The following is a 26358-nucleotide window of genomic DNA, read 5'->3' on the forward strand; positions in this document are numbered from 1 at the left end:
TTTGTTTTTTGTTTTTAAAGTTCATTTATTGAAGGACTTGTCATTTATGTTTCATCAACTGCTCTTGTTAAGTTGATTTTGATCATGCGGGTAGTTGGAGGTGTTCCTCCACGGAGACCAGCCAGGAAAATCTGAGGTTTGGGTACATTAGTATTGCTTTCTCGCTTGGTCTGTGTGCCATTATCCTTCAGTGGGTACACCTGGCTGCAGTTGTCCCTTCTCATGTGACTTAGATTGGTCTGCACTGAGTGAGTTAGCTTTTGACGCAAGTTTGCCTGAATATAAAAAAAAACAAAGATAAAAGAATAATCACAGTTGCATTTAACATAATGTGAGATTATGTTAAATGATTGCACTGCCTGAAAGACTTATAAATGATTTATACTTTCTTATCAAGGGTGGATTGAATAAACTGATCAAATTTGCCGATGATCTGGTAATTACGGTAGAAGACCCGACAAATAGCTTAAATGAAGTCATAAAAGAAATTGATCAATTTGGAAGGGTGGCTGGGTTTGTATTAAACAAAAGGAAAACCAAATTAATGGTGAAGAATATGGATCAAAGTGTAATAGAAGAAGTGCAAAGAGAAACAGAGATGGAAGTGGCAAAGAAGGTAAAATATTTAGGAATATGGTTAACCCAAAAAAATATTGACTTCTATCAAAACAATTATGTAACAATTTGGAACGGTATAAAGAGAGACCTCGAAGTGTGGGGTAGGATGAAATTATCTTTTTGGGGCAGAATCTCATCAATTAAGATGAGCGTACTTCCAAAGATGTTGTTCTTATTTCAAATGATTCCAATAATTAAAGGGACAAAGATCTTCAGAGAGTGGCAAAGAATGATTTCAAGATATATCTGGCAGGGCAAAAAGCCAAGAATACAATTTAAGTTACTAACTGATGTGAAGGAAAGAGGTGGCTTCGCCCTGCCAGATTTGAAACTTTACTATGAAGCATCTTGTCTCTGTTGGTTAAAGGACTGGATAACATTAAAAAACAATAAGTTATTGGATCTTGAAGGTTTTGATAACAGGTTTGGTTGGCACGCTTATTTATGGTTGGGGAAGAAGAAAGTTCATAAAGGGTTTGTCAATCATATTTTTAGGGGTGCCCTAATAGAAATATGGGATAGGTACCAAAATATTTTGGAACCGAATGTACCTCATTGGTTATCCCCACTGGAGGTCATGAGTGTTAAAAAGATAAATATGAGAGAGGATTGGATGACTTACGGAGATATTCTCATTAAAGAAGGGGGGAAATGGAAAATGAAGCCATATGAACAAGTTAAAAAATGTGTATATGATTGGTTGCACTATTTTCAAACAAATGAAATGTTTAAAAAGGATTGTAAAGAGAGGGGATATATTGAGGGAGAGTCTAGATTCCAAAAAGAGATAATAAATAATGATTACAAGGTATTGTCAAAAATGTATAAAATGCTATTGGAATGGCAAACAAAGGACGAAGAAGTCAAATCGGTTATGATACACTGAGCCAGGGACTTTGGTTATAATATACAACTAGCAGATTGGGAAAAAGTATGGAAGGAAAATATGAAATTCACTGCATGTATGATGATAAAGGAAAACATTATGAAAATGGTATATAGATGGTATATCACTCCCGTTAAACTTGCAAAAATGTACAAAACATGTAATAAGTGTTGGAAATGTAAAGAAAGGGAAGGGTCGTTTTACCATATGTGGTGGGAGTGCAAGAAAGTAAAGGGTTTCTGGGAAATGATATATAATGAGTTGAAAAAGATGTTTAAATACACGTTTGTGAAGAAACCAGAAGCCTTTTTGTTAGGAATTACAGGAAGAGAAATTAATAGAAGTGACTATAAACTTTTTCAATATGCAGTGACTGCGGCAAGAATTTTAATGGCCCAAAAATGGAAACAAGAGGAATTACCGACGTTGGAAGAATGGAGGCGGAAATTGATGGACTTTGCAGAACTAGATAAACTGACAGGGAAAATTAGATACCAGAAAGACCATAAGTTCATTCAGGACTGGAGAAAGTTTACGATTTATCTGGAAAATATTTGTGATGAACAGACAACGCTAGTTGGATTTAAAGAGACTATGTGAAAGAGAAAGGGTATTGTAAGAGGGAAAGGAGCTGTAAAGATTTATAAACTGGCAATATAATTATAAAGGAAATGCGGAATAAATATAAAAGTATGAGGATTGTGGGGGGAGCGGGGGGAAGTCAAAAAAGAAACTGTAATATATGGAATATGATTGTGTTCAAATAATTTGTAAAAGAAAAATTTTCTCAAAAAATTAATAATAATAAAAAAAAGATCAAGTCTTCTTTTTGTTTGCCCAGGCATTTTAATTCATTTTACTGCCACTGCTTGCTTCAAAGGTTTGTTACCTGTCAGTTTTATTGTTATGAAGAATATGTGATGTTTATATATTTATTTATTTATATTATCATTATTGTACACCACCCAGACACGATGAAGGGAAGTTTAGACATTTAAAAGTAACAAAGCAAAAGCTTCAGCATGAATGTTGCACTATGCTATTCCAAACAAAGCTGAGAACAAAAGATGGAGGGGCTAAAAAATTTAAGGTCAAATGCATGGAGTTAAGTCTGAAAAGATCTGAGAGATAATGTAGTTATTTGTAGTTTGTCTGAACTAGTCTCTCAAATCATGTCGACACAAACCAGTTTGATGGCTTTTCTTCTCAGTTCCCATTCATTCCACTCATAGTTCTTCACAATATTTGGGGGCAAAATATGGACGTCCGTCTGAGTACTGGTGTCACATTTTGTGATGGGTTTCATACTCTTCTTGTCTTTGGCTCTGATCTGTAACAACAACAAAAAGGAATAGCTATTTTTTATTTCCACATTTCACCTTCCAACCAAGCATTAGATAAAAACTAAAAGGGAAGATATATTAGCACACTTCCAGATGGGGCTGTTTGGAGTGTTGAGTGTACTGAACCAATGCATCCAACTACCACAAGCCACTCTGGAACTGTGCCATTCCCCATGCTAACTGCAGCTAAACCCTCAATGAACTAGTAAGGACAAGACACTGCCAAAACAAGAAATGTGGCACCAACCTTATGCATTAAGAAGTACCTCTTCTTTGAGTTACTTCCTGATCAACTTCCTGTATTATTAAAATGGTAGCTATATTGCTTTTGGAGCATAAGAACACAGGAGCCTGCTTCATCGGGCCAATGGCCCATCTAGTCCAGCATCCAGTTCTCACTGTGGCCAGCCAGAAACCTATGGGAAGCCCATAACCAGGACCAAGCACAAGAACACTCTCCTCTCCTACGGTTCCCAGAAGCATACTGCATCCAATAGTTGAAAAAGAACATAGCCATTGTGGTTAGTAGGCACCGATAGCCTTGTCCTCTATAAATTTGTCTACTCCCGTTAAAACTATCCAAGTTGGCAGACATCACTACCTCCTGTGGGACAGAACTCCATAGTTTAACTACGTGCTGTGTGAAGGAGTAGTTTCTCTTATCTCTTCTGAATCTTCCAACATTCAACTTCCTTGGATATCTACACATTTTGAGAGGGAGAAGAACTTTCCTCTATCCACTTTCTCCATGCTATGCGTAGATTCTATCATATTGCCTCTTATTTGGCTTTTCTCTAGAATGAAGCTTTCTTGGAGTGGCCTAAATAGGTAAAGGATAAATATGTTGAATACCTGAGAATAAGGGGCAAGGGATTCAAATTGCTGATGAAGTTCAAGCAGCTGAATAAGCTCTGCAGATTCCTTTGCTTTTTCTGCAATCATCTTAACGCATTTCTCTGGATTCTTGGCAAAATTATATGCCGCTTCCTTGGAACTAAAGGCATAGTATTTCTCCCGAAACTTCAGGATTCCAACAGCAAGGTTCGCTGACAACAAAGCACAAAATAACACAGGATTTCTTCATGACATTCCTGATGCAGATTATAGTGTTTTCACTTCTGAAATTAAGAATGGCTCTAATGTCTAACCTGTCTGAAAATTCAGTCAACTTTAAATCATGCTCTCCCCCAGCAAATCACTTTCTATGAACTAAGAACAAGACTCAAGTATTTCGTAGCTAATCCTGCATGATGTGGATTACATCAGTAAAAATAGTAATACCCTTTTAAAAATTGCACTGTTAAATTCTAGTTTCTTTGCTGGACAAACAAATACAAATTTATGCTTTGAATGGAATTCTAAACAGGGTGCTGTTAAAGCAGTGGAGGCTCCGACATCCCTCTTCTCTCCAACCAAGAGAATTAGTCTCCAATAGATCTCTTTCTGGCACTGATTGGCTTTGCCCGTTTGTCTTGTTGATATGTCTTCTTTTCGATTGTTTCTCTGTCCCAGCTACCATCGATCACTGTGTATACCAATTTTCTAATTCCCTTCCTCAGATTTATCTCCCGCCTACCAAATGCTTGTCACTGTTCCTTCCCTCCTCACCCCCCACATTCCTACTGCCTCAAATTCTTCTCCATCTCCATTTTTAAGCCAAGCCCCAGTAGTTTGGGTGGCAAGCTCCTTATATGTCAGGTATTTTTATTTTATTTATACACCAAACTTCTATAAAACTAAAGCAAGGAAGTCTGCAACTTAAAACATAATATGAAGCAGTAAGAATGCTCTTAAAAAGCAAACGGGACTTATCTACAAATGGCAAACCTGGGATAAGAAGACCATCTTTCATGGCAAAAGTGTAAGCACAAAACCCATGGTACTGAATTTGCACTTGGCTGAAATTAATGGTGGTTTCTGGGAAGAGCCATTCTTCTACGGTAAAGTCAGCGGGATTTACTTTGCTATCTGAAATATAAAAAAAACCAGCAGCTTAGGATATATTTTCAGTATCAGAAAATGTGCTTCCAGACAGGTATTTATTGCAGGAGAAAATTGCTTATGCATGCAGATTTCTTTTATTATTATTAGTTGCAATGTCCACACAATATTGTTGGTGTCCAAATGACAAAGTATATTTCCCCCACCCCCCAGCATTTAATCAAGATGTTCCCTTTCTGGGGGGGAATATGATGTTAAAAACCTGTTGCGAAGGACCCATTTGCTGTATCTCAATAACCCATTTGCAACATTGAGGTCCCACCTAGAAACACCCCAGATCATACCCATGTATACACATGGTTACTGGGGAAGGTTGAGACCACTGAATCCCATGGCACAAGTACCTAGTGAGGTACTGAATAATCTAGTATTTCATATTAGGTGGGAAGGTTCAGGACAACTTTTATTTATTACTTATATCCACAATATTGGCCCTCAGAACAGCTCACAAAACATTTATTCTAAAACATATTCCACCCCCCAAACAATAACACAATTCATCTAGAAAGATGAGGCTATAGTGTGGCCTAGGAACAGTTTGAAGCACAGGAGGTTCTGATACTGCATTTTATTTTTTCTATTTTAATTTTCTGAGAGCAACCCAGAGAACATATGTTCGAACCGCCAACCTTCCAATCAGTAAGAGGCTCAGTGGTTTTTATGGCACATGACACTTATTTAGCAATAAAACGGAAGCTCTAGCTCTCAAAGGGCTAAGAATCTGAAGGTAGCAAGAGTATTCCATAGACTTCATACATTAATTCAAAATGCATAATTATGGTTTTAGTACCAGCACTTTCTTTTAACCTTTCCTCATCAGTTTTTACAATAATATCTTCAAGAAGAGATTCCATCACATCTTCTGGAAAAATCACTGAGTGGGCTCCTAGGAACTGCTGGAGATTGATAGTCAAGTTATTGAGGAAACTCAGCACCAGGATCTCGTCTTGAAAACTGGTCCAAAGGTTAGAAAGTGCAATAAATATAGGCTGGGAGGGGGAAAAAACAAAGAAATTGAAGTTGTATTTGCAAAATTATTCTGCCTGCTTGCCAAAAATATGTAGTCTGCTGTTCTTTATATATACTCCACAGGTGAGGAGACAAAAGCAGGGGGTGCAATTCATGATCTTAAACCCTAACAATTTTAATTGTAAAGGATTTTTGAAGGAATGTTTACACTCTCTCCTCTCCTTAACATGCATCCCTGATTTCTTTATGTTATTTCTAGCACAGCATAGGACCAAAGACTATCACAGTGCCAGGATATATACTCCTTGCATACAATAAAGCAATAGATTCCTCTGATGAAAGTTAAACAGAGAACAGGGAATTTTCATGCTGTTAAATTGTACAAACCTACAGAACTTACAGTACTTTCTTTTTTAGCAGCTCTGTACAAACCCACAAATCTGTACAAACCTACAGAACTTACAGTACTTTCTTTTTTAGCAGCTCTGTGTAAAATCCTAGAGACAAACTTGCTACAATGACAGGAGATCTGATGTCCTGCAGGGTTTTTTGTTTTAAATAAAGCTGCATGAAGATGCTGGGTGGGTTAATTCTCCCCTGTCCCTGTAATGGATTATTTTCCCAATCTGAATACCCCACCCCAATATGCTCTATGGTATCATATGGGCACCTGTATGCTTTGTTGTATGTAGCAAATAATAGTTCCTGGGGGCAGTTGAAATTGGGAAAACATCGGGAGGGGAGGGGAGGGTCAAGACCCCTCTCTCAGCACTATCAAGAAGCTCAAAACTCCCTTGGACCAGCTGAACAGAAAGGCAAGGATCCAGGCTCTCTCTGTCTCTCGGTGTAAAAGAGGTCTGTGTCACTAATTCAGCACACAAACACAAGCTAGTCCTTTTTACATTCTAGCAATTTAGGAACTTACATAAACCAGAGACGTAGGCACTGCTGTCTTTGCCTGAACAATACTTTTTAAGTGCTCCATCTGTGCTGCAAACTGCTTCTGCATCATATCAACTTCTTGTGCACATGTGATCACATCAGACTGAAAAGACAGCATACAGCAGATTACCAATGGAAATTCAGGACATTTCCACAGTTCATTGAATCTACCACATCTACCTTAGCTCGTTGAGTGGCCTTGAGGCAGTCAGTATCTCCAAGCCTAACCAAAGTCCCAGGGTTGTTGTGAGGATAAATAATGGGACAAAGCAGGGGCAGGGAGAGAACCATGTATGCCATCTTGAGCTCTTTAAATGAAATACGGGATGGAATACACACACACACATTGACAATCTCCAATTAGATTCTCAGTCATCTGGACATGTACTCCTATATTGCCATGTACTGCAGAGAATGACACTTCTTTTCCAAAGTGCACGAAAGAGAGTTCAGTCCAACTTGGAATCTTGTACAATTCTCTACCAACTAAAAGTTGGTTTCTTAAATTGAACTTGCCCCTCCCCACTTGGCTCTTCTTCATCTGGTGGCAACATAGTTGGGAGGGGGCAGCTGGCTGTGCCAGGGAGGTGAATTAATATAATAAAATAATAATAATAATAATAATAATAATAATAATAATAATAATAGTAATAATAATACAATTTCTATACTGCCCTTCATCCAAAGATCACATGGCAGTTTGCAATATAAGAACACAAAAATACATACCAAAGTGACAAACGAAAACAATACTCCCCACCGCCACAGTTTAAAAGGCCACAGATTGTTTAATTAGCCAAAGGCCTGGGAGAAGAGGCATGTTTTTGCCTAGTGTCTAAAGATATGTACCAAAGGAATGATAATCAACTGAAGCCTCCATGAGAGGTCCAGAGGGTGGCAACATGAAAACAGGCCTTTTCTATGCTGGCTCCCTGTTTGTGGAATGTTCTCCCCAGGAAGGCTCACCTGGCTCCTTCATTACAGATCTTTAGGTACCAAGCGATAACATTCTTCTTCAACCAGGCCATTCACTGATTAAACAGTCTGTGGCCTTTTAAATGTCTCAGGGGAGTGGGTGGATTATAGGTGGTTTTTTGTTTTGTTTTGTTTTGTTTTGTATTTGGGTTTTTAATTTATTTTTTATGTTGCAAACTGCGACATAAAAATCTGTGATCTTCAAATGAAGGGCAATACTGTATATAAATTTAATAAGCGTAGTTATAAGTATACAAAAAGCTTACGGGCACAATCAATGTATATGCCAGCATTCTAGAAGGGATGCAAAGTATAAAACAATCTTACCAGAATGATGCAGAGGAAAGCCTCATGTTGTCTCACGTTGTACAGGACTTCTTTTAACATTGTCGTTTTAAGTTCTATCTCAGCATTTTGACTCAGGTGCATCATTTCAATCAAGGCTGTGTATTGGTACGCCAAATCCTTGGAAGCTTGCAGTTCTATTTCTATATGGTGGTTGGCTGCTGGGATAGCTTCATTCAGAATAGCTGGTACTGTTGACACAGGGTTGGTTTGAAACATATAGAAGGGGCATGGCAGTAATTACTAAGCATGCCAACCTCAAATTCAGTAACTAACCACAAGCATTTTCCCCACCTATTTCTGTCTAAAATAAACAGGGCTGACATCCGAAGAGATGCATGGAGCCTTCCATATGAGCACACCAAGGCTTTTGTGGGTTCCCTTCCACTTGAAGCCCCTTGCATGCCCTGAAAGGTCTCTCCTGAGGACTGAGAGAACCTCAGAAGAGCATCCAACATAGATTGAATGACTGCAGACAAGACTGGGCATCTGCAAAAGGACTCTTAAGCACACATTGGTGGCATCTTTGGATCCTGGTTTGGGTCAATAACCTTTTAAAAGTACTGTGTTTTAGTCAATAAACTATCATATGTTAACTGACTTTTCCACCTTGCTTCTCCTAGTTCCAAAAATAAGCATCTGAAGTAGTATGTTGTCACCTCTGAAAGCTCACACTATTTTTCTAATACGAAACTTATTTAAAGTTAGTCTCATGGTGAGACTAAAAACATTTATTTTTTCTCTCAGGGGGCTAACACGGCTTTCTATTTTATATAAATATATACAAATCCTATGAAAGGCTTTACAACAAGCCAATTTAACAGAGTTTTTAATAGATAATACAGTACAGATTATCAATTTTGAAGATATTCAGTAAAGTTAACCTGCAGCTGAATAGCATGTTATCACATCTCATTTGGAAGATCAACTTAAATGCTGTATTTGCATGAAGCAATTCAGATGGGACTACTGGTGATCAGCCAGCACTGAGCATTTTTGCACATTTTAAAGTGGCTTAAATGGCTAATGCAGACACATCATCAAGTTTAGCACCTACTAGTATATACCTACACTCATCAATGCCTTCTCCTCCCTTCCCGCACTCCTTGTTGAATAGCCGAATTCCTGTGACAATCATGGTGAGCTCCTTCAGCTGCCTCTCTTTCTCCTTCTTTGAAAGGGAGAGGAAAGCAGCAAGTTCTGTTTGAGGGAAGACACTCTGCAGGGCAGCTGTAAAATATTAAATGTGGAAAATGTCATACAAAAAAAAAAAGGCAGACAACAGCTGTAACATCAAATAAAACAGAAAGGTGAGGGGACGAAACCACAATTTGTACACATTGGGTTGCTTCCAGTCGGGGCTTCGTTTTGCAAATCAATCATTTAGGTATCACCAACAAGTAACTGGTGTGGGTGTATCCTACTGGATTTTCCATGGAAACGCCCCTAGTATAGTAAGATACTTATTCACATTTGAGATCCCACTATGCTGGAAATCATGTCTTGAATCCTAAGAACTGTGAATGTTCTGTTTGTGGAATGGGAATTTCTCAATCTTTTTCTTCCTGTTGCAGCCCCCTTTGCATGCCCCCCCCCTCCTCTGGACATAGTTAAGTACAAAGTATTTTAACTTACCAAGAGCTATAAAATGCTAAATCTTATGACGGCTGAAGAGGATAATCAATAAACTAACACTCAACATAAACTGAAATCGTTATGGACAAAGCTACATGTGTTAAACTGCCCCACCCCCCTCTCTCTCTAAAAAAAAAAAGTGTGTCAAGAGCCTCTACAGAATTTAGAGACTCTTAACAAACTTTCCCCCTCCAGTATAAATGTCAGTGAATAAGGCCATTGGGAGACATTTGCTAATTCTGCGCTACTAATTCTCCTTCCAAGAGGTAAGAGTCTGAATAATTTGGACTTGGGGACTGAGGGGGTTAAGGACCTGAAGAGTGTAAGGAGGGATTAGGATGGAGATGAATGACATGCAAGAGTAAGTGGTCAAGGAATATCATCAGGGGGATGGAGGCTTGGAGGGAAGTATGGAGTTGTGCAAGGCATTAAAGCAGACAACCAGACTACAAGTTCTGCATGAACTACCTAGAATCTCAGGTATAGAATCTTGTATGCAGAATAGTATAATGCCCTTATCACAATTAGTTTGAACGGATGGCCACAGTGAGTAAGGAGGTGAATGGCCAGCTTGGGCAGTTGTCAAGTACCAAGAACCCCACCACTGCTCCCTTGACACAATACTTGTGACTTGGTTAATACACAGCACAGGGGCTGTGTCCTTCTGTCTGCATCCCTTCTTGCTGTGTTGAATGCTGCTTCAGAAGATCTCCATATCTTCAGGAAAGGGTTGGATGGTTGCTTGCATTTGGCCTGTTGGATATGTGAAGTGTCTTTTTCTGGCTCTCAGATTATGTTCTATTCTCAGACTGGTTTTGCTATCTGGAGCAGATATTTGTATACGTGCTTTTGAGTGTTTTCTTTGAATTTTTTTACCGGGGAGGTATACATACTCTGGATTGTTTCTAGATTTGCTGTGAACTGCCACAGGTACATACTGAGGCACAAAGGTAGCATACAAATACTTCAAAACAAAAGAAAGTAAAAAGACAGTCCCCCAACTAGCCACCGCTTGTTGCTCAGTTCCTATGCAATGACTACCACAGTAAAGTGCATATTGGCAAAACTCTTCACAGCATATATCTGAAACAGTTACCAACCAGTTGCCTCTCTAATGACCTTGATGTCTGTAGGGGATCCAAGGCCAGAGCGCAGCAGGACATAGCTGACAATTTTTCGATAAACACTTTCCAATTCCTCTCTGGTACGAGCACGGCTATCTGTAATTTCTCTGCCCACTGGAGCAAGGCGAGAATCCAAAACACGATGCTGTTCCTTGATTAACTCAACTAAGAGGAAACACAGAGGACGATACAAAAGCAAGTTATATCACTGGCACCACCTGCATGCTTCAGCAGACCACATAGTGATGCAGATTTCATTAGACTTGATAGTTTTTCAGTTACACATCAGTTGTAACCCCAAGGCACAGACAGCCAAAAGACATGCATAGGCATCAACAGACTTTCAACTTAGCTAGTTGAAAATGCCCATATTTCACATGCTTAAATCCTCCCATGCTCTTCTCATTCTGATACCTTAGGGCTGCCATCCTAAGGCATTATCTAGTGATCATGCTGAGATTTACATACAAGTAATCACACATAGGACTGCACTATGTAACATAATTGCACAAACTCAGCTGTAGGTAAATTGAGACAGTGGAATGTATCGGTTCCATTTATTTGGTATAGGATATAACTTTTAAAAAACCACAAATGCACTTCCAGGATTTTAAATGCACAATAAATATTAACTGTTCTAATGTTAAGTAAATGTTGAATATTTTTTAAAGAGGCAATTTAATTTATAACCTCCTTATAGATTGCATCTCTTAGCATGTTCACATATTATTGGATTTGCTGTTTCATTGTATTACAGTAATATAAGTTTTCACATGTAGCAAGAATAGATACATTGCGGCTGCAATCCCATGTAAATTTACTAGACAGCAAGTCCTCTTGAACACAGTGTGACTTCTGAATAAGCATGCATAGGATTGTACCATCACCATATTCACATTAAATTACTCCACACGTTGATTACCTCGACTGATATAGTTCATATCAAAATAAACTTGCATCTTAATAGTGTCCAGGGATGGATTGCTTGTGTCAAGCAGTCTTTCAATGGAAAGCTAAAAAGAGAAAATGTTGATGTAAGTTATTTCAAGCCCCTTAACTAATTATTAAAATAATATTACCGTTGGGCACCTGGAAACATTATGCTACAGAATTTATACATGTGAAACAGAATCCATCAGTTTAATAGTTTTAAAAAATAAGGTGCCCTTTGCTTAAACATTACTTGAGAAAACAAATTAAGGGGATGAGAAGCACCACTGCAAGAACAAAATGTTGTGTTGCCATAATGTAGCTTCAAGACACAAAACGTTCATAGTTTTTGTAATTTACTTGTTCCTAAATAGCATAATAAGTGGACTGCTGTGTGGAGTTGAATAATATGGATTAGATTTTTTGCTATTGTCTGATTCCAGGTGGCTGCATGAACTTTGAGGTGCACATAGTTTCATGAAGCTACTCATTCTCAATACAGAGAGGAGGCAAGCAGCTCAACACACTCTAAAGCAGCAAATATGCAGCCCTCAGCCTTGAAACCAATAATCCCTTCTACACAAGCAGTCTCATATACCACTGCATGCAGCCTGTTGCTGCATAATACAGCAGCACTAGGCTGCGGACACACAGAGAGATTTGTTGCATGAAATACTAGTTCACTAGTGGCAATGAACTAGTCTAACCACCTTCTTAAAATCTATCTAACATATCTAACAACCTCAAAATCACACACAGGAGGCTTTCTTTAGAACAAAGCATTTTCATCTTTCAGGTGTCCTACACACCTCAAAAGGGCATGTATCACAGTTTGAGGCAATGATATATGTATGTAGCTGTGCTTATAAAGCCATTTATGTGAGGCATATTTTAAATTCTACTTATTACGGCTGAATGCATTAAGTGTCATCTGCTCGCAAAATTTCCATTACATTTAAATCAAACGTTATATTTTGTGTTCATCAACTGGGTATACAAAATTATGATCCAATTGTGCAGGTTTGGAGAAGCAGTTGGGGGAGATTTCAACGGATAATGAGAAAATGGACAGCAGTCAAAGGTTTATCACTGAGAGATATGTGGCTTTAGATGACTCTGAGAGCATCGGCTTTAAATGATTTTGTGGTCTGAAACATAGGTTTTTATTAATTTGGTAAACACTATACACAAAACAATAATTTAGGCTGCAATCCTGAGTAAGGCTGCTTAATTCCCACAGACTTCATGAGTTGCTTGAAAGACTGCTTTAATTTGTTGATAAGTCTTAGTAAGTTCATTGAAATCAGTATAAAAATAGTTAAACAAATGTTTAGATTCACAATATTACCTTAATAAGTTTTTGCACATCAGCCTTTGTAAGGGTCCTGTCCACATTAAATCCATTCCTTGGATCCAATACAACAGCTTTCACCTATAAGTAAAAAGAAACAGAAAACAAAAAGAAAAAACACCAGGCTTCCAGTTAAATATTTATCTTGTGCTCTTAAAGATATATTACTGCCAAATACAACCGCAGAATAAAACAGATTAAATGTCCCAACTGCTCAAGGTTTCCCCACTAAATGTCATTTCCCAGTTTAATTTAATAGGCATGAGGACTAACTTCCTGGTCCTAGCAAGCATACTTACTTGGAAATTTTATCAAAATCAATGGGAACTAAAAATGATTTTAAAATATGCAATAAATGGTTGAGTGGTTAATTTATCATTCTATTAAATAAAATATAGAGCAGAGCCCCAGAGGTACAGCCCTTATGGTGGCACTGGATAGAAGCAACCCAGTATGAGGTTTTATTTTGCTCTCAGTTCTAGCCTCCTTTAAAACATTGCTTGGAGAAGTGTGGTTCTGAGCTCCAGAGAACAAATATAGGGGCCTCATTCCCAGAATTTGGGGGAGTAAGTACAAATGTCATCATTACCTGCCCAGCTCAAGAAGCAAAATGCTAGAGTAGGTGTACTACTGTGGAAAGTACAAGAAGCAATGAGTCTTTCCCAGAGGTGGCTTTGCCCTGCTAGATTTGAAACTATATTATGAAGCATCTTGCTTATGCTGGTTAAAGGAGTGGATTAAATTAGAAAATGGAGAATTGTTGGATCTGGAAGAGTTTGATAATAGATTTGGTTGACACGCCTATATATGGTATGAAAAGAAGAAAATTCATAAAGGGTTTGAAAATCACATCTTCCGAAGGTCGTTAATAAATGTATGGGACAGGTATAAAAATATTTTGGAATTTAAACTCCCCCACTGGATTTCACCCTTAGAAGTGATGAGCGTAAAAAAGATCAATATGAGGGGGAGGTGGATAACATATGGAGAATTGATAGTTAAAGAAGGGGGGAAATGGAAAATGAAACCCTATGAAGAAGTAAAAGAATTTGTCTATGATTGGTTGCATTACTATCAGGTCAGTGAAATGTTTAAAAAAGACTGTAAAATGTATGGATATGGAGAAAAAGAATCAAAATTTCAACTAGAGATATTGAATAATGAGTATAAAATTTTGTCTAAAATGTATAAAATGTGGCTGGAGTGGTATACAAAAGATGAAGATGTTAAATCGGTAATGATACATTGGGCCAGAGATTTTGGTTATAATATACAATATGATGAATGGTCAAAATTATGGAATGAAAGACTAAAATTTACAGCATGTACTGCGTTAAAGGAAAATGTGATGAAAATGGTATATAGATGGTATATAATGCCAGTAAAACTAGCTGAAATGTACACAACATGTAATAAGTGTTGGAAATATAAAGAAAAAGAAGGGACATTCTATCATATGTGGTGGGAGTGTAAAAAGGTGAGAGGCTTCTGGGAAATGATATATAATGAATTGAAAAAGATGTTGAAATATACGTTTATTAAGAAACCGGAGGCCTTCTTACTGGGATTGGTAGGAAATGAGATAAGTGAGAAAGACTGTAAGCTTTTTCAATATGCAGTTACAGCAGCGAGAATACTTCTGGCCCAAAAATGGAAACAGGAAGAATTACCAACGGTGGAAGAATGGAGACTGAAATTGACTGATTATGCAGAATTGGACAAACTAACAGGGAAGATTCGGTATCAACGAGACCAAAAGTTCATCAAGGACTGGGGAAGATTTACAGATTATCTGAAAGGCATATGTGACGAACAGATAACGTTTGTTGGTTTTCAAGAGACTCTGTGAAAAACAGAGGAATATTGTTAAAAAGAAAATAAGAGGAGGGAAGGAGATATCTAAAGGCAATACTAAGTTAAGAAATGCGTTAATAATATTGATGCAAATGAAAGATCGGCAGAGGAGCTGAGGGAAGTAAAAAAAAAGAGATGAATGTGTGATAAAATGTGAATTGATTGTATAAAAATGGTTTTTTGTTTTTTGTTTTTTTTTGTTTTTTGTGGAAAATGAATAAAAATATTATTAAAAAAAAGAAAAAGAAGCAACGAGTCTTTCCCAGTCTGCAAGTGGAGGTGGAGCACTGCTATTGTGGCTAGTAACCATTGAAAGTCATGAATACTCTTCTCAAACCATCCAGGTTAGTGGTCCTCATTGCTTCATTTGGAAGTGAGTTCCTCAGTTTAACTATGTGCTGCGTGAAAAAGCATCTTCTTTTGTGTATCCTGAACCTTTCCACGTTCAGCTTCCTTAGTTGTCCATGGGTTCTAGAGTTCCAAGGGTTACCTGCATAACTCTTGTGTAACACGAGGTACCACTGTACGTGCATTTTAGCCCCAAGACAATCATGTTTGGTGATGTTCTGTTTCTTTAACATTATTTTAATGCCACAGGAGTGACATGTTAACATGACTAGAAAGCAGCGTTTGAAATTCCCATTGTTCTAGGCGCATTTTGCGACAGGGAATTTCATTCATGTGAGCAGATTCTGAGCTCTGGGCACAGTACCGCATCTAAGATTTCAGATTAAAACTGCCACTGCTGGCGCTGAGGGCCTAAGAGGAGAAATCCCCCCCATCTCGATTTCCAAGAGTTTGCTGCAGCGTCAGGCAAACTGATAGGTTTAGCTGCAGTTCATTCATTTTCAGCTTGGTATTCTTGTTTAAAAAAGCGTGCCTAGACATTCTGTTGTGGCACCCATAACCTATGTCTAAGGTGCCATTTAGCTCCTAGCTTTCATATTTCAGTTTCTAACACTGCTAGAAGTAGAGCTTTTAAATGAAGCACATTAGCAAATTGTGTATTTTGCACTTACCATGAATGCTACCAGAGTTTCTGATACAGTTTGACCTTTCATGGCACATTCTTGTCCTATTTCACGGATGATATTCTTTATGACACTTTCAGCTTGAGAGTGAGTCATTCTGCATTATCAAGATATGAAGGGCTCACGTTGTTACAATTTTTTTCACAGAATAACTGACAGTATTGTGATTGCACGTTCAATTGAAACTTCCTCAATCTTTTAAGTTTTCAGGAAGCTGCCTACTTCTGCATAAAGAAACAATATATTATATAATACATTAGTTAGGGATTATACATACCTGTATCTTAATTAAGATTTGAAATTGTGCATTTTTGAGAGAAAGGGAGGCATGCTTGACACTCTTTTCGAGCATGCCTCAAGCCATGGAAGGCTTCAATTTATGTATTTCTAAAATGTATCAGGCCTTGTTCATGTGAACTAGCTATGGCATTTAACTTTATCAGTTGCCTTTTGGAAAAAAAACACAAAAAACCTTTGTTCAAGTTGATGTAATAAAATAGATAATCCTGATTTTATGAGATGAAATTAGAATTATTTTTGTGTTTTACATGTTCTTATTCCGCTCTTCCACCTTTTTTCTTAAACTTATAATTAAGAGCTAGATTGTGTGTGTGTATATATATATATATATACACACACACACACCTTATTTGCTGTGTATATGTATATCTTAATATTTACTATGATTTATTCATTGTTATGGATATTGATGTTTATGTGATTAATAATAATAAAAATCAGATTATGTAAACAAGATGGGTGGATGGGAGCGTGCCTTGCTGGATCCAAGGAACAGCCGGGAACTTTGGCTCCTGATGGTTCCTTTGGAGCCCCACCTTTACCCATACCACATCTGATGTCATGCATGGTATCAGGTGTGGGATGTGTGGGTATGACTTCCTAAAAATGGCCTGGTGGGCCATGTTTGGTACATGGGTCTGAGGTTCCCCACCACTGTGATATCAGTGACAAGAGTGAGAATTCCTGACTCCCTAGCTGTGTATGCCCCTTTCTGTGATAAGGCGTTTAAAAGGGGGCATGGGCTGTGTTTTTACACAGCTACCATTTGATTTTGATTATGCTGCTTAATGGATTAAAATATATCTAAGCAGTGTACAGAAAACTGAAGCAACAACAGGCAATTTAAGCCAAAATATTACACAGCTACAAGAAAAATGTTGGCACTCATGGCAGAGTTGCCTGGCTGTGTCCCGTCCTTGGGCTCCACATTACATTATTTGGGCTTCCAGAGTTAATTACAGCCCATGCCCTTTTTAAATGTTGGGGAGGGGTGTGGGTTTATTGGGTTGTTTTTGTTACCTGTTTTGTGATTTTATGTTGTAACTGCCCTGAGACCTGCGGATATAGGGCAGTATACAAATTTATTATTATTATTATTATTATTATTATTATTATTATTATTATTTGTGGTATAAACAGTGCTCTGTCCCTCCCTTTCTCCTCCCGCTTGGTGGTGTTCCTTTGCCCCTCAGCTGTGTGGCAGACATGAAGAAATTCAACAGGTGCTTAATTCTCTTCCCCCCCCCCTCCAGAAGTGCAGCAGTGGGAAAACTTCACCTGTGTAATTTCTTTGTTCTCTATAGCAAGGAAAAGCACCAGAGTCCTGAGCAGATGGGGGAAGGGGATACTGGCGACCCTCTTGAAGGAATTTAACAATATGTGATCTGCCACCCCGCTCGCCTGGCTCCAGTAAAACTCTCCCCGCCCGCCACCCTCCTTGGCTCTCCCGTCTCTGTAAATAACAGTAGTATTCCCCCCCCCCCCCGCCGCCGCCCCGCCCCGCGACGAGAACGGAGATTTACCTGCTTCTCCCCTCCCGCCTCACGCGGCGCCCTCGGAGCCTCCTTTCCTCGGCCCCTGAAAGGGAAGAAGCGCCCGCGTAGTGTTTCCGTGGAGGAGCCGCGTCTCCATGGAGACCGCCGGGGCCTCTGAGGTAGGCGGAGCTAGAAGGCCGGAGGCGGCGCGGGCTTAGGGCAGGCTCAGCGGTCTTCGGAATGGGCGCACACGTGTTCGCTGGGGGACTTAGCCCACCTCCCGACCTCTGTGAGCTCCTGCCTCTCCCCCGCGGAGCTTATTGTCCCCACGCTTGCCTAGCCCACTGTCCTCCCCTGTTTCTCACATACACACACCCGTTGCATCCATGGGCGCAGCCAGGGTTTTGTTTTTTTTTTTGTTTTTTGGTGTGGGGCAGGACTTGGTTAGGGGAGGCAGGACTTTTGAGGGGGAGCAGGACCGACGGATTGGTCACAGCATCTTAAAAAGCAGAGACATCACCTTGCTGACAAAGGTCCGTATAGTAAAAGCTATGGTTTTCCCAGTAGTGGTGTATGGAAGTGAGAGCTGGACCATAAAGAAGGCAGATCCCCGAAGAATTGATGCTTTTGAATTATGGTGCTGGAGGAGACTCTTGAGAGTCCCATGGACTGCAAGAAGATCAAATGTATCAGCCCTGAGTGCTCACTGGAAGGACAGATCGTGAAGCTGAGGCTCCAATACTTTGGCCACCTCATAAGAAGAGAAGACTCCCTGGAAAAGACCCTGATTTGGGGAAGGATTGAGGGCACAAGGAGAAGGGGACGACAGAGGACGAGATGGTTGGATAGTGTTCTCGAAGCTACCAGCATGAGTTTGACCAAACTGCGGGAGGCAGTGGAAGACAGGAGTGCCTGGCGTGCTCCGGTCCATGGGGTCACGAAGAGTTGGACACAACTAAACGACTAAACAACAACAACAACAACAAATTGTTTTACTTGATGGGGGGGCAGCTGCCCCTGTCCCCCCTGGCTATGCCTATGGTTGCATCCCACAGGACACGGTGTGAGTCGTAATAGCCCACTGGGGTCTTCAAGCATGATTCCCATCCTGTTGGAGGATGCATCGCCAGCCTGTCATTCTTTGTCGCTCTTGCTGGAGAAATGTTCTTCAAAGCAGCATCTCGTCCTAGCAGCTATGTGCTAGGTTTTAAAACACACAAAACTCAAGAGATTGTGACTTCCCAAATCCACCTAAGAGGCATTTGAAAGCTGTTTTCTGCACCCCTCTTAATAGCCTCTACTGTGGAACTACTGTGTTGGACACACTGGTTACTGTTGAGCCACACGAGATTGTGAGAACTGTTTTCGGCATGCTGCCTATGGGAGGACTTTCCTAAAGTGAATCCACGGAGCAAGGGAACACTATTTGTATGCTAATTAATGAAGTCTACTTGATCCTTTTGACAATCTCACAGGACAACATTGTTGGCATCCTTCTCTCAAAAGACAATGGGGTACACCTTTGGGGGTGAAGTCAAACGGTTGGAGAACCACAGCACTGCTGTTGCTGTAGAGGCTGGTAACCATGATCTCCCATGCTTTTGCTGCATTAGCAGCACAGCAGTGAACTCTCGATGCACAAGCCTGGGTAGTGTGTATGTAGGTCCTGGGCTGCCACATGACAAGACCTCACCCCGAGCCTCGCTGATGCAGAGACTATACAGTGTCTGCTCTTTATTGAGCTTATAGAGCATTCATTTTGTGTCCATCAATCATTATTCTGCATCTTTCACTGCATTTCCACATCACCTTCCTAACTGCAAAGTCATGGGGTGATTGATTTGTTGTGCCTCAACACTTCCATGCACTTTAATAGGGCACACCTATATCTGATTGTGTTCCAATTCCCATCAGCACCGGCCAGCAAGACCAATGAGCTTATAGGTGATGGGAGTTGTAGTCTAGCAACACCTGGAGGTCCATAGCTTTGCCACCTTTATGATAGGTACACATAGCCTTAGAATGTGTTGCAGTAAATCAGGAGCAATTTGCTAGCTCCTCCATCCCCTTTCACTTTTTTTTTTTAAGGTGCTGGGGCTTGCAGTTGTTAGAAGCCACCCTTCTTGAGTTGGCAGTATATCATCTTCAAATAAAATATGTATGGAGGCAGCTTATAGTTAACCCCATGGCAAGGTGGGATAGGCTCTCTGCACATGTCCAGAGGCACGCTTGCTAGTTTCAGGGCTCAAATTGAGACATCCGTGCTCCCTAACTTTTTCAGAAGCAGCTCTCTTTTAGTATACAGAAGCAAGATTCTCCATCCACCCCTCAAAGAGCACAGCTTCACAGTCTGAGTCACAGGGGAGTTCATGAGTTATCCAAGGGAAATATAGACACAGGCACACAGTTAAACCTTAGTGAGAGAAGATGGATTTATTTCTTCTCCTTCCCCAGCAGTTAAGCAACTCCTCTACAGCAAGACTGGATGGCTGCAGCAAACAGGCAGAACTCCTTCCTGGTTGTCATTCAGCTTACGTTTCTACACCAGAGTCAACAAACTGAGATACTTTTCTGAATGGTAAGATAAAGTCTGCTTGCCCTGGTGCAAGTTGTGGAAATGTGAGGTTAATGTATTTCTGAAATGCTTCTCTTGTTTCTAATATTTCTGCTTCCAGGCTATCTTTCCAGTCTGTCATGCTTTCCAGTTGCTGGCTAAGAGTCAGGATCTCCCCAGTTTTCCTGCTCACCTCGTGTGACACCTCTTCCAACTGAGCCTCACGGAGATTTTCTGCGTTTTTGATGAGTTTCTCAGTTTCTTCCTGAAACTCTTTCTGGGAGATTTTAAAGGCCATTTCCATTTCATATTTTTTCTCAACGGACAACTGCTGCAGGTTCTTCTGATAAATTTCGTTGGCAATCTCTCCAGCTTTCCGGAATTGTTCCAAAAACTTCCTGGAGGGTTGAGAGAAAAGATCATATGATAACTTCAACATAATTTTTCATTACTGGCAATTTGAAAGCCAGTCTTTTGTGAACTGCACATTTCTTTTAGCTGGAGACAAAGCGAAATGCCTTCCAATAAAATGGAATAAATCTGTAGGTGGAAACCAGATAGCAAAACTTCTGGAGACCTAACCCCCACCCTGCCCATCTTTACTATCAGATTCTATTAAATCTGGTACTATCCAACAGCACACATAACAGGGAGTTAACTCCACTGATCACATCAGCCTTGTTTGCAAATCACAGCAAGCCCAACAATGGCTTACCAGGGCTGTATCAACATGCAGGCTTCCAGGAGGAGCCCAACCTAAAAGAGGCTCTTTTAAAAAACTAAGAGTTGATTTAGAATGTCACCTGAACCTCGGCTTGTGCTTAAGTGCTCTCCTCACTAACCACAAGCTACATCCTCACAATGCCATTGGCATCAAAATACCCACCAATTTAATCCAGATTTACTGCTGCCCATGTCCCATTTGCAATATCTCAGTGACCCATTAGCAAACCAATCCCACTTTTGAAAGCACCCAGTGCACATCCAGCTCCTGCAGATCAGTTGGAGGAACACTGGTGGTGGAAAGCGCTCTATTTGCAGATATCTGGATGCAAACAAGGTCAGGTGCAGCTCTCTTAAACCCATCCCCTTATATTCAACAGGGATGGGAAGCCCAAATCCCTCCAGGTGACATTGAACTCATTATCCCATTATCCCCAACCAGCATGGTCAACTATCAGGGATGATGGGTGATGCAGTCCAGTGGTTTCCCCATCCCTGTTTTAAAATATGAAATGGGGTTGTTAAGCGAAGTACTTGTTTTGCTTGTCAAGCATTCCAGATATTTTGTTCCTCTCTTCCTGTCTAGCTTCAGCAACGGCTTTTGACTTCTCCATTGCAAGCTCCAGCATGAGTCGCTGAAGTTTGTGTGTCATCCTCTGCTCAGCAGCTTCCGATTCTCTTTTCAGTTCCAGTTCCAGGTGATGAAGCATTTCTATCCTTGTGTTCTTCACAGCCTCCTACAGCAGCGTTAGAAAAACAAATTAGAATAGGAAGGGAGGGATTAGGCTGCTTCATCCCTGTTTTAAACAAGAAGAGCCTAGAAAGAACGCACCATGCTTTGGATGTAGAAAATGTAAGTTCAAATGCTTCAGCCACATAGCTTGATGAGGCTATCTTTCTGGCGACTGCCTCACCAGTGCACTGAACGCTTAAGTTTTATATATTTATGAAAAATGAAATGCCCTTTTACAGTTTAAATAAATAGATAAATGTAGTTCTAAAATAAAGTTTTACTGCCAGCTCTTATGTGTAGAAATAGAATGAGACACAGACTAGAAAGGATGTCAAAATGCCAGTAATAAATCAGTTTTAAACTCTCCCATCCAGTACTTTCTTTTCTAAAAAATGTTAAGGGGTACTCTCATTTTCCTACTCATATTGAAATACTGCCCCTCAATGAGGCCAAACTTAGATTCACAAAATGTTTAAGGGTATGTGTCCCCCTGCGTCCCCCTACAAAAAAAGCACTGCTCCCACCTAAAAAAACAAACAAACCCTCCTTGCATGTCAGAGAGGTTTCAGCTGAATCTTTACCTTGACACCCTAAATTTTCATTCATGCTGTTGTTGTTTTTTTAATTCAGTGGAGTTTTCAAGAACAACCCCCGCCATCCACCTACTTGTTACAAGAGAAATTGTGCCACATGCAGCTTCTGCATGTTTATGTAGGTTTGGACCCAAAATTCCATTCATAAATAAAGCAGATTTCAGTTCATGGAGTGGGACTTTTTCTGCCTCTTCCACCCTTCCCTCTGCAGCCCCATACTCCCTTCCCCAAGAATGGGGGGGGGGGGGCTTTGGGAATAGTGCAGGACATACTGTAGAGGGATCCAGACATGGGGATGTCAATTGGTGGGAATCCGTCCCCACACAACTCCAAATGCAAGGCATTGTCTCTTGAGATGTTGCAAACAAAAATAAAACGACTACTGACTTGTAATGCTTTTTCGTCTTTCTCTTTAAGGGCTTCAATATCTTGCTGGTGTAGAGCAGCTGCACGATTGAGGGCATCTTCCACAGCATCCTCTCTTTCTGTTGCAGCCTACAAAACAAGGCATAGCCATGAAGAAAACTGTGCTGAGGACATTCTGATGCTGCACATCAGCTAGATCGCTCTGGGTGATATCCAACTAAGTCATAGTCAAAGAAGACCCATTAATATCAATGACCTTAAGCAACAAGTCCCTTAATTTAAATGGGTCTGCTCTATGACTTAGTTGGATATCACCCTATATTTATTATTTCCCCATTAATTTTCTTTTTTAAAGCAGCAGCACAGCAATAGTTATCATAAGCAGCAGAATAGAGGATATACCTGTGTTTGGGCTTTACCACTCCAGACTAAAGGTGGCAGCTTACACAACTGTCTGTTCTTCCATACAGTTCCCTGTACAGTGGTACCTTGATTTAAGAACAGTCCGGTTTAAGAACGATTCGGTTTACAAACTCCGCAAAACCGGAAATAGTGTCCCGGATTGAGAACTTTATCTCAGTTTAAGAACGGAATCCGAACGGTGGAAGGGCAGGAGGCCTCATTAGGGAGAGCGCGCCTCAGTTTAAGAACGGTTTTGGTTTAAGAACAGGCTTCCAGAATGGATTAATTTTGTAAACCAAGGTACCACTGTACAGTGGTACCTTGGGTTAAGTACTTAATTTGTTCTGGAGGTCCGTTCATAACCTGAAACTGTTCTTAACCTGAAGCACCGCTTTAGCTAATGGGGCCTCCAGTTGCTGCCGCGCCGCCAGAGCACGATTTCTGTTCTCATCCTGAAGCAAAGTTCTTAACCTGAGGTACTATTTCTGGGTTAGCAGAGTCTGTAACCTGAAGCGTATGTAACCTGAGGTACCACTGTACAGAGAAGTAGCAGGGAGAAGGCTTTGGGCCTCATCAAATGTCTAGGTTTTCTATGTGAAGGGTTGTGGGTTTGTTTTTGTTTTTTTACAGCAAACCTGTGTGCAGAGATTTTATTTCTACAGCAAACCATTCAACTGTGCACATGCCCACCTGCAGTCTGAAAGTGGTACAGACCAGAAACATGTTGGCAGAATGATCCAAACCCTTTTTTTCCAAATGGGCAGGCAGAAATGGCACCAGAAGAATTCGCATTAGCCAGTGGAAAACCCCTAAACAGAGCTTTCTGGGAAAGGTGGTGAGCTGGCCCAAGAGCCATTGGACAAACGGTCAGGGAAGAGAGCAATATCTGGAAGGCCACAAATTCCCAACTGCTGCCATGAAAAGACAGCTGCTGCTGTTTCTACATGGCTGGTGGCAGTAGTTTCCCCAGGAGTAGATTGTGTTACTCAGGACCCTGTTGCACCAGCAGAACCAATGTCAAGCACACAGGAGAGCAGCCACAATGCACTAAAGGGATGAAAAGTTTGCTTCTGTGACACTATACCAAGGCGGCTTGGAACTTTATGCCATGTTTCTCTGCCGTCTATGGGAGACCTTGGCATCCTGGATGAGAAAATTAAAAGGAAACACCATACCATCAGTGTAATGAGATGTTAAGGAACTTAAAGACAACAAGCCACAATGCCTAAACAAATGTAGGATCAGAACACTGAACTGTTTTGGGAAGCAAGTGCTGGGATGTGTCATGGCTCACAAGCCCTACGCCAGGAATGGGGAACCTGTGGCCCCTCAGATGTTTTGGACTCCAACTCCCAGCAGTCCCAGCAGTTGTAGTCCAACATCTGGAGGGCCACAGGTTCCCCATCCCTGTCCTAAGTGAAGAGCCGATGAAGAGGCAAGGGCTGCAGTTTCACTCCCTCTCCCTACTCCAAGATAGAGTAATGAAATTGCGATAAAGTGGGAAATTGCATCCTCACAGTCCAGATGCTGAGTTAAAGAATCCCCCCTCTCTCTCTGCTTGCAGTTTATCTAACTCTGCTTTCAAAGGTCACAAGATCTTAGCTCACAGCACTGGCTGGGTAACCATGAACTTTATTCCAAAATGCTAATATGCTGCAAAACTTAGAAATTCTAGGTTACAACTAGAAGGGCAGGAAGAAGACATTGATTCATTGTTTTGTCAATGTAATTATTATGCTATATGTCATTTGGAAAATTTATTTTCTAAAGGTACTATATTGCTGTATTACATTGCTTTAATTTGCTCTATCTTTAGGTTGCTCTAATTTCAAAATATCATTATCTTCTACATGAAGACAATAAAGGTAAAGGTACCCCTGCCCGTACAGGCCAGTCTTGACAGACTCTAGGGTTGTGCGCTCATCTCACTCTAGAGGCCGGGAGCCAGCGCTGTCCGCAGACACTTCCGGGTCACGTGGCCAGCGTGACAAGCTGCATCTGGCGAGCCAGCGCAGCACACACGGAACGCCGATTACCTTCCCGCTGGTAAGCGGTCCCTATTTATCTACTTGCACCCGGGGGTGCTTTTGAACTGCTAGGTTGGCAGGCGCTGGGACCGAGCGACGGGAGCTCACCCTGCTGCGGGGATTCGAACCGCCGACCATGCGATCAGCAAGTCCTAGGTGCTGAGGTTTTACCCACAGCGCCACCCGCGTCCCAGACATGAAGACAATAACGTGCCTTAAATGAAACACTGTAGTACCGATAAATCAATTGATTTGGTTCAATTATGAGTCTGTGGTCTTTGGCACTGGCTTATGCTTTATTCCCTGCCATACTGGGTTGCTAATGAGCAAATCTGAACCCTGATCTGTAACACTGGTGAGTTAGATACCCAAATTAACACATCAGAAAGATAAATACAGAACTGATCCATACAATGGTATTTTTATTCAATTATTTTATTATGTAAATAAATACTTATATCCCACATTGAAGAATATAGTCTTGAAAGTGTGGATTACAAAATAAACATTAAAAGCAAAACATTGTAAAACCTATAAAACTCATGTAATCATATATAGCAAGGTTAGGCAAGTTATAGCCCATATTGTTGGGCTGCAATTCCCATCATCCCTGAGTCCATTGGCTATGCTGTCCAGGGCTGATGGGAGCTGGAGCCCCTCAGCCTCTGAAGAGTCACAGGTTCCCCACCCAATATATCGCATATTCCTGTAAAATATGCTGTCTGCATTATACATCAGTAAATATTCACAGAAAGGCCCCAGTGCAACAGACTGGATAATGCGATGACAGCAGAACAGTTGTACCTGAAGCAATAGTCTAGCTTGCACTTTTTCAATTCGTTGTTGTACTTCTGCTTCTCTTCTATCTGCTTCTGCTTGCTTAATGTCAGCTCCCAATTCTACGTATGCCAAAAAAACAAACCAACCACAATTGGGGAACAAAACACTACAGGTTATACATAAACTACTACGCATGCCACCTGTTCCTTTGCTTGAACATTTAAGATAGACGCTTTAAGATTTAAGGTATTTTTATTTAATATTATTCAACCATGTATAATTTCCTGAAGGCTGGTGCACCCCCATCATTTTTAATGACTTGGGTTGATTTCAGTATGTAAAAAATGATTACCCAGATCAACTTGCTAGCAGGTTTGACTGCTTAGAATTATAGAATTGTA

The 26358-nt window shown here is 40.5% G+C and overlaps 2 protein-coding genes and 1 long non-coding RNA gene across 8 annotated transcripts in view; 1 reads left to right on the forward strand and 2 right to left on the reverse strand.

Moving 5' to 3' along the window:
* Positions 1-17959, reverse strand: CFAP206 (cilia and flagella associated protein 206). 2 transcript variants are annotated; one of them, XM_079970469.1, is made up of 13 exons: positions 17828-17959; positions 15993-16101; positions 13117-13200; positions 11761-11851; positions 10815-11003; positions 9151-9309; positions 8062-8270; positions 6743-6862; positions 5639-5837; positions 4675-4815; positions 3700-3893; positions 2691-2834; positions 1-275 (listed from the first exon to the last, which is right to left on the reverse strand). In XM_079970469.1, exons 2-13 carry the CDS (start codon positions 16098-16100, stop codon positions 45-47), a joined length of 1869 nt encoding a protein of 622 aa, XP_079826595.1. In that variant the 5' UTR covers position 16101; positions 17828-17959; the 3' UTR covers positions 1-44. The 2 variants fall into 2 exon arrangements, with proteins under 2 accessions (XP_079826595.1, XP_079826596.1); XM_079970470.1 differs by lacking the exon at positions 17828-17959 and adding an exon at positions 17583-17705.
* Positions 17828-20593, forward strand: LOC307212948. Of its 2 annotated transcripts, none has more exons than XR_013837276.1 (3): positions 17828-17958; positions 20234-20357; positions 20455-20593. It is a non-coding gene; the product is annotated as an uncharacterized lncRNA (long non-coding RNA). The 2 variants fall into 2 exon arrangements; XR_013837277.1 differs by lacking the exon at positions 17828-17958 and adding an exon at positions 17983-18068.
* The window catches only part of LOC307212906 (small integral membrane protein 8-like), a 15812-nt gene continuing 9647 nt past the window's right edge, over positions 20194-26358 (reverse strand). For 3 of the 4 annotated variants that reach the window (XM_079970559.1, XM_079970557.1, XM_079970560.1), the window contains one exon: positions 25937-26076. Coding sequence is in view for 1 of the 4 variants with exons in the window: in XM_079970556.1 (XP_079826682.1) it covers positions 20311-20731; positions 21591-21793; positions 22770-22877; positions 25982-26076 (827 nt within the window). In the remaining 3 variants the exon portion in view is untranslated. Of the gene's footprint in view, positions 20732-21590; positions 21794-22769; positions 22878-25936; positions 26077-26358 lie in introns of those variants that run through there. The other variant, XM_079970556.1, reaches the window with a different exon arrangement.

This window comes from Podarcis cretensis (genome assembly GCF_951804945.1).
Source record: "Podarcis cretensis genome assembly, chromosome: 3".
Taxonomy (NCBI): Eukaryota; Metazoa; Chordata; class Lepidosauria; order Squamata; family Lacertidae; genus Podarcis; species Podarcis cretensis.

Excerpts from the sequence above, each read along its gene's own strand:
- CFAP206 (XM_079970469.1), bottom strand. The coding sequence starts at position 16,100 with ATGACTCACTCTCAAGCTGAAAGTGTCATAAAGAATATCATCCGTGAA. Across the intron at positions 11,852-13,116 it reads ATGTGCAAAAACTTATTAAG|CTTTCCATTGAAAGACTGCT; the intron begins GTAATATTGTGA and ends TTCTCTTTTTAG. Across the intron at positions 3,894-4,674 it reads AGATGGTCTTCTTATCCCAG|CGAACCTTGCTGTTGGAATC; the intron begins GTTTGCCATTTG and ends CTTTGTTGTCAG.